General features: G+C 41.9%; 1 protein-coding gene across 1 annotated transcript in view; it reads right to left on the bottom strand.

Annotated features, from left to right (window-relative positions):
* Positions 1–464: 464 nt before the first annotated feature.
* The window catches only part of LOC310771013 (uncharacterized protein), a gene marked incomplete at its 3' end in the record, with an annotated part of 29,454 nt that continues 16,082 nt past the window's right edge, over positions 465–13,836 (bottom strand). The window contains exons 6-8 of the mRNA XM_083663697.1: positions 7,058–7,127; positions 6,479–6,649; positions 465–598 (exon numbers count right to left, since the gene is read on the bottom strand). Of these exons, the coding sequence (XP_083519823.1) occupies positions 465–598; positions 6,479–6,649; positions 7,058–7,127 (375 nt within the window). The remainder of the gene's footprint in view (positions 599–6,478; positions 6,650–7,057; positions 7,128–13,836) is intronic.

Raw genomic sequence — 13,836 nt, 5'->3', positions numbered from 1 at the left:
CAACAGGTGGACCAGAAGTGGTTCAGAAACCCCATCTGGGCTGGAGTGGACCAAACACATGTTGCTATCCTACCACACACAGAGGCCAATAAGACTCTTAAACACCAAAGTACCACAATGGAAATAAGTCTTTCTTGTGTTATCCTTGACGGTTTTATAATTGTGTGTATACTTTGTTTAAAAAAAGTAGTAAAATAAAATAATGGTTAATTCTGCATTATCAGTCTGTGGCTAACCTTGGAATTCAAATGGAAAAGAAAACCTAAAAGACGTTGATGGATTCTTCTCACTAAATACAATGTGATTGTATGGGTGGATGGGTGGTCATAATGCTATATTAGCCAGCTGCAGTATGAGCACACGAGCTAATAAGTCTGGCAGAAGCACATTTGTGTCAAATGAGTCTAACCTTCTCAGATAAATATTCATTAGCGGGTTGCTAAGCTACGTAACCTGTGACCTCCTCACTTCCTGTTCACTGAGGGTATCAAGGAGCAGCGGTGGTGCAGGCTAATGGAGAATTCTCTCTTCTCAGCCTCTCCCTCCTTCTTCTCCTCTGTTTGATTTGTGTCACGTCTGGGAGTGAAGTGGTCTGCAACTGAAGAGACGCATGAAGGGGATGCCACTCAGCAAGGCCTGCTGATCATGTAGTCGCCTGTGTGAAGGGCGTGCTACTGCTACATGCTGGAGATAATGTACATACAGTACAAGGGCCACTGTATTAGCCTATAGATGATGTGGTGTTTCCAGACTGTTCCCTGAGTTTGATGGCCCAGCAGAGACCAGTGAAGCCTGTTAGGCGAGGAGAAAGCTGATCAATCTTTAAGAAGCAGTTTGAATAGATGGTGTGTCCAATAGTGCTCACTGCTCCAGCAACTCAAACACACCACCTTATCCTCACCAAACTCTAGAGGCTTGTACCACATAGATAACATTCAACCCTGTGTGTGTGTGTGTGTGTGTGTGTGTGTGTGTGTGTGTGTGTGTGTGTGTGTGTGTGTGTGTGTGTGTGTGTGTGTGTGTGTGTGTGTGTGTGTGTGTGTGTGCGTGCTCGCGTGTGCCGTGCGTGCGTGTGTGTGTGTGCGTAAGTGTACACATGTGAGGCTACTCCTGTACCCAGTCTTTGACCTGTAGAAACAACAGGCAGTAAGGTATGGACTTAAGTTACTCAAGAGGAAATAAGGGCCTTTGCAAAAGCACATTGCTTCTGACAGCCTCACTGATTACACACACACACACACACACACACACACACACACACACACACACACACACACACACACACCCACACACACAAGGAGGGGTTCTATTCTTCACAGCTGGCTCAAGTCCACCTCAGTGACCTCCTTAACCTTCGCTCACATTACCAGTTACTAGTACAGGGAACCACTGTCACTGAACTGGAAATTAGATTAGGAAGAGGGCAAGAGACCATGAGGATGCATTGGAGAAAGTACAGAGAGACAGAGAGAGAGAGAGAGAGAGCAGCAGATAGATGGGCAGAAAGGTGAGCTGGAGGAGAGGAGAGATAGATGTAAACAGGCCCCACAGAGGAGAGGAAGAGGAGAAGAGGGGGATGAAAAGATGAAAGGAAAAAGAGGAGGAAAGGAGGGAATGGGAAAAGTGTGTGTGCGTAATAAATCACAGCGAGCATCCCTCCCTTTGGGATGTGGAGCTTCAGAATAATGTTGGAGTGATGGGAATTAGTCATGCTGTAACACACGCACGCACGCACGCATGCACGCACACACACACACACACACACACACACACACACACACACACACAACCTTCTATCCCTGGCCTGAGTTTGTCACGGCCTGGCAGTAGTCTTTAAGAATTTTAAAATAAGATCTGGGAACAGGTTCGCTCAGTCGTTTATGTGGTCATGTGGCACACACACACACACACACACACACACACACACACACACACACACACACAAAACACACACACACACACCCACACCGCACAGGTTACTACTGTAGTTGGACTCTAGAATAAATTGTAATTGTGATACAATTATATATAATATATAATTTTACACTTTTTGAAATAGTGGATGATACCAGTTATAGAAGATCATAATGATATACCATTAAAGTGAAGTGGTAAATATAGTCAATTAAAATTAAAAGTATGTAGGATTTTGTTGGCAAACTGTGATCCGGAAGTAACTGAAAGTAATCAAAATATAGAATCTTGAGCCGGAGTAATCAAATAAATATCACAGTTGATTCCAAGTGTGAGCAGCTGCTCAAAAATCTGTGACATTATTCCTGCCTTTATTTGCGAGCCTTTCTTTGCTAGGAGAGACAGGAAAGACTGGGGAGAGAGAGAAGCGATAAATGTCCCGGGTGGGATTTGAACTTGGGACATCACTGTCACATGGTATGCACCTTAGCACACTGAGCCACCGGGACACCCCAAGAGACTATACTGTAGTTTGCGAGAAATACCCTTCTCAACCTTGCACACAGTCACATGCACTCGGCCTCAGAAAGGACGGCCAGTCAGACTCAGGACAATATCTGTCTCTCTGTCTGTCTGCTGCTTCATCTGCTTCAATCATACCGAGCTTGCATTTTATTAAGTCTTGCTCTAGAGGAGGACTATGTGGAGGAGGGAGAGTGGAAGAGACACAGAGGTAAGTTAGCTGCTGGAGTCTGCCTCTAGAGGAGGACTATGTGGAGGAGGGAGAGTGGAAGTGACACAGAGGTAAGTTAGCTGCTGCCTGCCTCTAGAGGAGGACTATGTGGAGGAGGGAGAGTGGAAGAGACACAGAGGTAAGTTAGCTGCTGGAGTCTGCCTCTAGAGGAGGACTATGTGGAGGAGGGAGAGTGGAAGAGACACAGAGGTAAGTTAGCTGCTGGAGTCTGCCTCTAGAGGACTATGTGGAGGAGGGAGAGTGGAAGAGACACAGAGGTAAGTTAGCTGCTGAAGTCTGCCTCTAGAGGACTATGTGGAGGAGGGAGAGTGGAAGAGACACAGAGGTAAGTTAGCTGCTGGAGTCTGCCTCTAGAGGACTATGTGGAGGAGGGAGAGTGGAAGAGACACAGAGGTAAGTTAGCTGCTGAAGTCTGCCTCTAGAGGAGGACTATGTGGAGGAGGGAGAGTGGAAGAGACACAGAGGTAAGTTAGCTGCTGGAGTCTGCCTCTAGAGGACTATGTGGAGGAGGGAGAGTGGAAGAGACACAGAGGTAAGTTAGCTGCTGAAGTCTGCCTCTAGAGGAGGACTATGTGGAGGAGGGAGAGTGGAAGAGACACAGAGGTAAGTTAGGGAAGAAAAGGAGAGCAGAGAAAAGTGAGGCTGGCGTGCGGAGAGGGAGGTCAAGCAGTTATCACCTGGCTGACCTGGAGCAACATGAAAGAGGCTGTCATCACCTTCACACACAGAGAGAGCAGGAGAGGAACTTAGTGATGCATGATGTAGACCCAAAACCAACTTTTCACTTCATAACACAACTGCTGCCTGGAACTTGTCTACACGCCAACTCTGCATGTGCTTGTGCTAGGGCTGGACCATGTGGACCTCAAATCATATCTATTGGTGCTTTCATAAAATATTTACATTTTTTGATAAATAATCATCAGTAATGTGGATATCATGACGACGTTGGTAAAGGCAAATAATAGAACAGCTAGAACAACACTTATGTCATATTAAAATATTATGGGATCCAAAATCTAAGACCATATCTATTTAGTCTCATATCATGATATCGATATAATATCGATATATTGCCCAGCACTATGTGCTGTTGTGCATGTGATCTGCAGAGACCCCTCTATATAGCCTGGAAAGGGAGGAGGGGTGTTCAGAGGCTGTGTTCAGAAGAGCCCCACTAGAATGGACAGCTTGCAAACACCAGCAGCCTGCAACACTGCAACACCACTCCACCAACCAGCCCCCAACACTGCAACACCACTCCACAAACACCACCAGCACTCCACCAACCAGCCTGCAACACTGCAATGCCCCCCCCCCCCCCCCCACACAAACACCACCAGCACTCCACCAACCAGCCTGCAACACTGCAATGCCCCCCCCCCACAAACACCACCAGCACTCCACCAACCAGCCTGCAACGCCCCCCCCCCCCCACAAACACCACCAGCACTCCACCAACCAGCCTGCAGCACTGCAACACCGCCCCCCCCCCCCACAAACACCACCAGCACTCCAGCACTAGAGCTGTCACGATTCCTCGAGTACCTCGAATAACTCGAATAATTAAATTGATCGAGGCCAAAATGATTCGCCTCGACACGCATCTGAGTAATAGAAGAGAGTGGGTAAAATAGAAATTCCGACGGAACCTTAAGGCAACACGTGAGAGCGCGTTACGTCAGTACGTCACTCTACCTGAAAACATCAACAAACGGGTCCACCCGAAAATGTGGCTACACTTTCCCAAGATAGACTCAGACAACACTGGTTGCAACATTTGTGATGTGAATTGCAAAGCTGGCCAGGGAAACACCTCAAACTTGAGGAAGCATGGTCAAACACAAGATATATTTACAGTAGCTAAATGCTGAAGACTGTAACGTATTACTAGATAGGCTGAGGGTGAATGAAGCAGGCAGCGCACCGCAGGTAACGTTAGCAGCACCTCCTCAGCTGTAACGTTGAGAGAGGCATCGACTACAACATCAGGTAACGTTATTTAATTAGCTAGCGTTAGCTGGATAAGTTGTTTCACTGCCGTTGTAGTTGTTAGATAACGGGGCTTTTCACTGTCTTCACAACGACTGCAAAACAGAGATCGTTAACGTTAGCGTTAACGCTAACGTTAGCGTTAACGCTAACGTTGCTGCAGTAATTGTCAAGGGTTTAACAGAACGTATTTCCTCAGCCTGTATAGTAGCTATCAACATGAAATAAAAAGCATTTGACAGCTTAAACCCGTGGCTTTTTATTTGGAAGGGTTACATTTGCCGTAATCTTTATTAACATTTCTTAAAATGCATTAGAATCTTTTTATTTTTATTTTTTTGGGTTAAAGATCTTTTTTTTTAAATTAACATTAGAGCAAATATAATACGAAAAGCCAAAGGGTTAAGCTCTCAAATGCTTTTTATTTTATGTTTCTATGTACTACAGAGCCTGAGATATGAAGGCTTTAGTGAATACCGACCGCTCTCTCTGAGAAGTTTAATACAAAGCTCAACCTATTAACGTTAGCGGCTAATTTAACAGCGTTTTGTGTGTGTGTGTGTGTGTGTGATCACACTAGCCTGTTGGTGTGTGAGAGAGAAAGAGAGAGTGAGTGTGTGTGAGAGAGAAAGAGTGTGTGTGTCATGCAGCTGTAAGGTAAATGAAGGATGTAAACTAGCTAGTAAGCCATTCATTCATATTATTTAACGGTTGCTGTACACTGGAAGAACTCAAACGTCAGGTTGAAAAGATGAATGGTGCCACTGCCAGTTCTATGCAATTTAAAAATAAAAATGTTGTTTTTTCTAAGAAAGAAACTAATGTAGTTGTTTATTTGAAGAGATTTATCTTATTTTTTGGTGTATATTTACGATAAGCCTTTGAAAACACAAAAAAGGGTTCTTATCCGATTACTCGATTAATCGATGGATTATTCGGTAGAATACTCGATTACTAAAAGAATCGATAGTTGCAGCTCTAAACGGGAGTAGCTGAAAGAGGAAGAAAGAAGAAGTGTGGAGGAACAGAAGCCATCCACACCCGAAACACAACGCAGCAACATATCAGCCTTGATCGGCATGCACAAAGCAGTTTGCATAATCATCCTTGGGGAATACCACTGGACTTAATAATTCAGATGTTATTCATATTCCTACAGACAATTGGGTCATAGCTGAAAACAAAGTTAATGTCCCACTGATGGGACAGGGGCAGAACAATAAATTTTGATATTATACTGAAATATCAATATCGAATCAAAATGTATCGTAATGGGAATCAAATCTGGAAATCAGTGGTGATACCCAGCCATTCTTCCCTATTATTTCAGATGTTAACTTGAGACAAACCCTGACCCCAGACAGCCAGTCTACTATTCACTGTCAATGGAGCAGCTCCTGAATGTCGGGTGTGAACTCACTCACAGATTGTAGTTGTTCTTTGGTTTCTGGCTTTACTAAACAACTGTTCATGATCAAATTAAATATACTATTTTACAGGGCATAATTATAAGACATCTGACTTCTTAAATTGAGCAACTGTTCATGATCAAATTAAATATACTATTTTACAGGGCATAATTATAAGACATCTGACTTCTTAAATTGAGCAGCATTTCCCGTTAAAGCTATTCATCACAGAGTTGCAACATAAAAACCAAGGCATGTAAAGCCTGATATGACATCTAAACAGCTTTAGTTGTCCTCTCTGCACGACTGTTATTAGGGTTAAAATGACAGAATGTATTATTAGTAAGTATTATTAGACAGTGTGACCACAAATAATAAATATTAATTCATGAATATTTAAATGACTTACAGACAATGAGCTGAACGAAGGACAGCTGTATGGACTCCTTCTCTGGAGTGACACACGAGTAATTTCCTGTGTCGGACACCTTCGTGTTCTTGAAGAGGATGGAGGAATTTCCGTTCTGCTTCCATTCTTCGGGGTAATGTGAGATGCGCCCTTTGAACTGCTTGTCCTGTCCTGTACGTAGAGATGTAACAGTATGAAAATTTCACATCACGATTATCGTGACCAAAATGATCACGGTTATCTTATTATCACGGTATTCGTAGAAAATTGCTGAAAATGTTCAAAAAGTACTGAGAGACTCACTGAAATCATTTTACAACGTTGTATATTGAAAACTCAGACCCAAAAAGGATTGATACACTCACTGAAATCATTTCTCAAAGTTTGCATCTGGGAGACTGTTGCCAACTTTGGTTGATGATGGACAGTATTTACCATGTTTTTCAACGCACTGTAATCACGGTACCACGGTAATCACGGTACCACGGTTTTAACGATAATGAAAATTTGAAACGGTACGGTTATCATAAGGAATTTTATCACGGTTATCATTAAAACCGGTTATTGTTACATCCCTACCTGTACGGTTGGCATAAGTCGTCCCATCCTCCAGCAGCATGTAAACCTCCAGATGTTGTGACTGGGCAATCTGGAAAAAATCAAATATCACATTGTTTTTGACAAAATACCTCGATATAGTTCTTTTCACAAAATAGACAATGAGATGTTTGATAATCATCGCTATGGCATACAGTAGTAAATGTGTAATAGTCATTATGTAGTAGTGATCAGTAGTATAAGGGGCCAATTCTCTAGTCATTAGTAATTACTACTGAAATCACTACATAAATCACTACACGTCACAATAGCAATCATGTAGGTTACAAACAGTAGGTTTTGTGTAGATATTCACGGCTTAATATTCGGCGTGGGATTGCGAGAATCGCGCATATTTTTGTCAATTCCCGCAGATTTGTAATTTAGAAGTCATGCAATTGTCTATAATGTTAAGCCGATGGTGCTGAATACGGACGACTGGTCGGACACATTTGGCAGAACGTTGCCTCGCGCTCAATTCCGCCTGCAGAAACCCACACAGAGTATAAAAGCTCCACACGTTTCCTCGTCAGGATTCCGTGTCTCTCATTTCCGTGCGGCCGGCCAAAGCGTCAAGCATAATCCAGGCTTAACACACCCAGCGAAACAATCAGCTCATACATGTTCTATAGTTTTGTTAACTCTGTATGTGCTGTCATTACTTTTTATTCACTGGCTCATTCGGTCTAACTCTCTCTCCCTCCCTCTCTGCATGTTCATCATGCACACGCATGCATACGCTCACACTCAAAGATGAAACAGTAGTTTTTACCGTGTTACAAAACTGCAGACATGAACCGGTCGAATTGACGATTGAAAAGTATCAATTAGGGGCGCTGTTGAGCTAGAGATGGAGTAGGACGCATGTGGTTTGAGCTCCTGCCGAACTTCTACTTTATTTAAAATTAAGAAGCGCCCTGTATTACAAAACACTGAGAACTCGGCTCCGAACGCGTTCCTAACGTTAAACTACAGTCTATATGTAGCCGGATGGCCTCAAATGCATATGACCTGCGTAAATATTCATATAAATCAAGCAATAAGTCTACTAGGCCTGACGAAGCCCCGACCTCAAGTTTCGCCAACACGCCAGCCAAGCCAGCCAAGACGACCCCGCCTCCGCCAGAGGAAAGGCCAAAGATGGACGCTGAAACCATGAAAAGAGACATTCTCCTCTCGCTAAAAGCGGACATCTCAGAGGTGATAAAGTCAGAACTGAAGAATGCACTTGCAGAAGACTTCAACTCCCTCAAAAGCGAGATGCAAGCGGTTCAAGTAGAAATAAAAAATAACACGATGGCGATTCACTCCGAGATCGATACAATGAAGACTACAATCAAAGACGTGGAAGGCGGATTAACTACGTGCTCAAACGAGGTGACAGCTTTGCAGACTACGGTATCCGACTTGAAAGCAGAGATGACGGGGCTTCGGGAGAAATGTGAGGATATGGAAGGGAGAATGAGAAGATGCAACATCAGGATCCTGGGGGTGGCCGAGACGAACGGATCAAGCGACACCGCGGCGGTCTCAAAGCTGCTGAAAGAAGCGCTACACCTGGATAAAGACGTGCTTGTGGACCGCTCACACAGGAGCTCGGGACCGAAGAGATCAGATGGGAAACCACGCGTCATCATTGCTAAGCTCCACTACTATCAGGACTGTGTCGAGGTACTGAGCCGTGCGCGCACTCGTGCCCCACTCCGAGTCAGCGGGGACACAATTGCCATCTTCCCGGATTACACTACAAATGTCGCCAAAGCCAGAGCTGCGTTCACGGAGGTGAGGAAGCTGCTGAGTAACCGCCAGGGTGTCCGGTATGGCATACTGTTCCCAGCCAGACTGCGCATTACGCACAATGGAGAGGAGAAGGAATTCACAGATGCAGTCAAAGCGATGGCATACGTTAAGAAGAAGATTGTCCCTTAAAGGAGAGGTCTGAGCGTGAGTATGAATGAGGGACTACGTTAAGAAGAAAGCAGAGGTCTGAGTGTGAGTATGAATGAGGGACTACGTTAAGAAGAAGAGTGTCACTTAAAGCAGAGGTCTGAGTGTGAGTATGAATGAGGGACTACGTTAAGAAGAAGACTGTCACTTAAAGCAGAGGTCTGAGTGTGAGTATGAATGAGGGACTACGTTAAGAAGAAGATTGTCACTTAAAGCAGAGTGTGAGTATGAATGAGGGACTACGTTAAGAGGAAGATTGTCACTTAAAGCAGAGGTCTGAGTGTGAGTATGAATGAGGGACTGATTTTTAGTTTGACTACAGTATTCAAAGTCAAAGCCTGCCCCATTGAAAAAAAAAAATAAGAAAAAAAATCTGGTAATATGGGGAATTAACCTAAGCAGTGGAGTGTTTTACCGTTTTTTGTTTTGTTTTGTTTTTTCTATTCCTCTGACATATAGGGTAGGCTATATAGTTGTTTGTTTAAATATGATACTGTTAAGTGTTAATGCTGCCACAGTTAGATTGGTTTTAATGCTTTTCTTCTTAAGGCATTTTTTATTTTATTTTGTTTGTCCCTTTAAACAGAGGTCTGGATGTGAATGAGAGACTGAGGTTTACTTATGCAACGTTTAAAGTCAAAGCCTACTCCATTGAGACAACATTTCTCTGGTAATATGGTAAATTAGCCTAAGCAGTGGAATGTTTTCTACTGTTTTTTTTGTTGTTGTTTGTTTTCTCTTTCCCTCTGACATGGGGTAGGCTATTTGCTTGTTTAAATATGATACTACTGTCATTACCAATGCCGAAACAGTTAATTTGTTTCTTTTTTCTTTTTAAGGCAATTCTTTGTTATGGAGGTCCTAATACAATAGCAGTAATGTTCTTATCAAGGGCTTTAATGCCCGGTTACATTTAAAAACTAACGCGGATGTGACAAATTATCTCAGTTTTTGTTGTAGCTACCAGATTTTCAGTGGTGTAATTCCATATCGTGACGCGCTATCTGAATCATTTTCATATACAGTAGGGGGGTTGGTGGGAGTTTGAGCAGTGGGCTCTATATAGTTCCCCAAAACTAGTTTTACCTGCAGCTTATGGGTAGGAAGATAAGCTTAGGTCATGTCTCTGTCTTGTTTTTCTATTATTTTTACTCTCGCTCTCATTTTATTTATACTTTTTCTCTCTCCACTCATTCTGTTTACCTTCAAGTCATCATGTGCAATTCTACACTCAAGTCAATATGCTGTCTTACTATGCAACTGTAATGGATTTACTAATATATATGACTTGTCAGCTGAACCAGGTCAATGTGTTCCATTACTATTTAAATACCAGTAATAGTTATGACAGATAATCCAATTATGCCAACACAAGATGGTCTAAATGATGGTGGAAGTAGAGGTCTTACATTAGCCAGCTGGAACGTGCGTGGTCTGAATAGTCCGATCAAAAGAGGGAAGGTTTTGGCTCATCTCAAGTCACTATCACCGGACATAATATTCTTACAGGAAACACATTTGAAAAATGACTCTCATACCAGGTTACGATGTAAATGGATAGGAAATATATATCACTCATCATTCCCTGCTAGAGCTAGGGGTACAGCAATTATGATACGGAAGAATATTCCCTTCATTCATGGCACCACAATATCCGATAAAGAAGGCCGCTATCTGATTGTAACTGGGGAAGTATACTCTACGCCTCTCACTTTATTGAACATATATGCACCCAATGTAGACAGCCCTTCATTCTTTAAAAAAGTGATGTCTCTCATACCAGATATGTCCCAAACAAATCTCATAATTGGAGGGGATTTCAACTGCATTTTGGATCCATACCTTGACAGGTCCTCTACTCGTAGAATGGAGAAAAGTAACTCAAGTATCTTCCTTAATACTTTCATCAATAATACTAACATGGCTGATGTCTGGAGAATTGCAAATCCAACTGGTAGAGAATACTCTTTTTACTCAGCAGCACATAACTCATACACCAGGATAGATTATTTTCTCATTGATGCAAAACTGATGCCATATGCCACAAATGCAAAATATCATAACATCGTGATCTCAGATCACAGCCCTCTCACCTGCACTTTAGCTATTCAGAATATGGTGAGACCACAAATGAGCTGGAGATTAAATCCCATCTTGCTAACCGAAAAAGAGTTCTGTGAATATCTAAAAGCTCAAATATCCTTTTATTTTGAAACTAATGACAATGCAGAGACTTCTCCTGCTATACTTTGGGAGGCATTTAAAGCCTTCATTAGAGGCTCTATTATTTCATTTGAAGCATTCAGAAGGAAGAAGAATAAAGCCAGATTACTAGAAATAGACAAACAAATTAGTATGCTAGATAAAGAGAATGCTCAAACACCAACTGTCGATTTACATAAAAGAATATCATCCCTAAAGTATGAATATAACAAGATACTCTCAGCAAAAGTTAGTAAAGCTTTTTTATACACCAAACAGAAGTATTTTGAGTTTAGTGACAAACCACATAGACTCTTAGCGCGGCAACTTAGAAAACAGCAAAATGATCGCACAATACACAAAATTAAATCAGATAAAGGGGAGGTTCTGATTAAACCTAAAGACATTAATGACCGATTTCTAGAATTCTATAAAAACCTATATACATCCAACAAAAATGTAGACTACGCTGCTATGCAAAATTTCTTAGATAAATGCAATCTCCCCCAATTAGATGAAGAAGAGTCAGCTCAGCTGGACTCTGAAATTTCGGTTGAGGAAATTCAAAGGGCCATCACTTCAATCAAAAATAACAAAGCCCCCGGCCCTGATGGCCTCCCAGGCGAGCTGTATAAAAAGTTTAATGACATTCTCTGTCCATACTTACATAAGATGTTCACTCAAGCTAACAATGATGGTGTCCTACCTCCAACATTAGTAGAAGCAGTCATAACAGTGATATATAAAAAAGATAAACACCCAGAGGAAGTGGGCTCTTATCGCCCAATTTCCCTGCTAAACCAAGATGGAAAGTTGTTTTCCAAAGTCCTGGCCAACAGAGTGAACCCCCTTTTAGATAAATTAATACATCCAGATCAGACTGGTTTTATACCAAATAGAAATTCATTTTTCAATCTCAGACGGCTTTTCAATATTATGTACTCTACTGATAGACCAAAAGAAGAGCTCGCTATTCTGGCACTCGACGCAGAAAAGGCATTTGACCAAGTTGAATGGCCCTATTTGTTTGAAGTTTTGAAAAGATTTAAATTCGGGCAAAAATTCATCTCAATGGTCAAGCTCCTCTATAACAATCCCTGTGCACAAATCCTCACAAATCAAATACTGTCCCCCCGTTTCAATCTACATAGAGGTACAAGACAAGGTTGCCCTTTGTCTCCCTTGATCTTCGCCCTCGTAATCGAACCTCTTGCTGAGAGTATCCGCACAGATCCTCTAATTTATGGTTATGTATCAGAAAAATGTACAAGTAAAATATCATTATATGCTGATGATGTTCTATTATATATTACTCAGCCAGAAGCCACTATTACAAAGATACTAGAGAAAATTAACACATTTGGGACTTTCTCTGGATATAGGATAAATTGGAATAAAAGCGAATTAATGCCCATATATATACAGGATGTCTCTTGGTTACAGAACCTCCCTTTTAAAATATCTCCAGAGAAATTTACATATTTAGGAATTAAGATTACGAAACATCACAATATGCTATTCAAGGCAAATTTTCCTCCATTATTGTCTAAATTACAGCTGAATATACAATTTTGGAGGACTCTTCCGATATCGCTACTGGGCAGAGTCAATGCCATCAAAATGGTCTTTTTACCCCAACTATTATACTTATTTCAGAATATTCCAGTGTTTCTTGCCAAGTCATTCTTTAAACAATTAGATTCAATTATAACCCCATTTTTGTGGGACTTCAAAACACATAGAATTGGCAAGAGGCATCTCTGCAAATCTAAAAGAGAGGGGGGTCTAGCACTCCCAAATTTTATATCATATTACTGGGCTTCAAACATTAGGATTATGACATACTGGCTAGATGACACAGCAACTCCACCAAGCTGGCTCCGGATGGAACAAGAGGTGTGTCGACCCTACACGATAGGGGCCATCCTTCTGTCACCTTCCACTATTGAAAAGTCTTTATATAATAGCAATGTAGTGATTCATAGTACTCTGCGCATTTGGAAACAAATTAAAGCACACTTCAATCTAGCTCCCATATCTTATGCTCTGCCTATTGTTGGAAACCCTACTTTTCCACCATCTAATCTAGATGGCACTTTTAAACTCTGGAAGGAGGCAGGCATTCACACAATAGGAGACTTGTACATTGGAGACACATTTGCCTCCCTTGCACAAATACAGAGTAAATATAAATTACCAAGAAACAACCTCCTTAGATATCTGCAAATAAGAGACTATGTAAGGAAACACATACAAAACTTTGAAACCTTTAGAGGCTCTAGTCTTGATGTATGTCTTCGACTCCCGTCATGCTCAGTAAAAGCTATATCGTACATATATGACACTTTACAGTCTCTTAACCCAGTTGATTCCACTCATATAAAAACAAAGTGGGAGGAGGAAATGGGCACTGAGATCTCGGACACACTATGGGAGGGAGGTTTGGAGCACATCCATCAATGCTCTAACAATGAAAGACACCGTTTAATTCAATTTAAAATTTTGCACCGTCTTCATTACTCCAAGGAGAGATTACATAAAATATATCCTGATATGTCCCCGACATGTGACAGATGCCTCTCAGCAGACGATACACTGCTACATAGTTTTGT

This window comes from Poromitra crassiceps, assembly GCF_964638095.1.
Source record: "Poromitra crassiceps genome assembly, contig: HAP1_SCAFFOLD_304, whole genome shotgun sequence".
Lineage (NCBI taxonomy): Eukaryota > Metazoa > Chordata > Actinopteri > Beryciformes > Melamphaidae > Poromitra > Poromitra crassiceps.
Note: the sequence above shows the minus strand (reverse complement) of the source record. Positions and strands in the feature narration are given on the sequence as shown.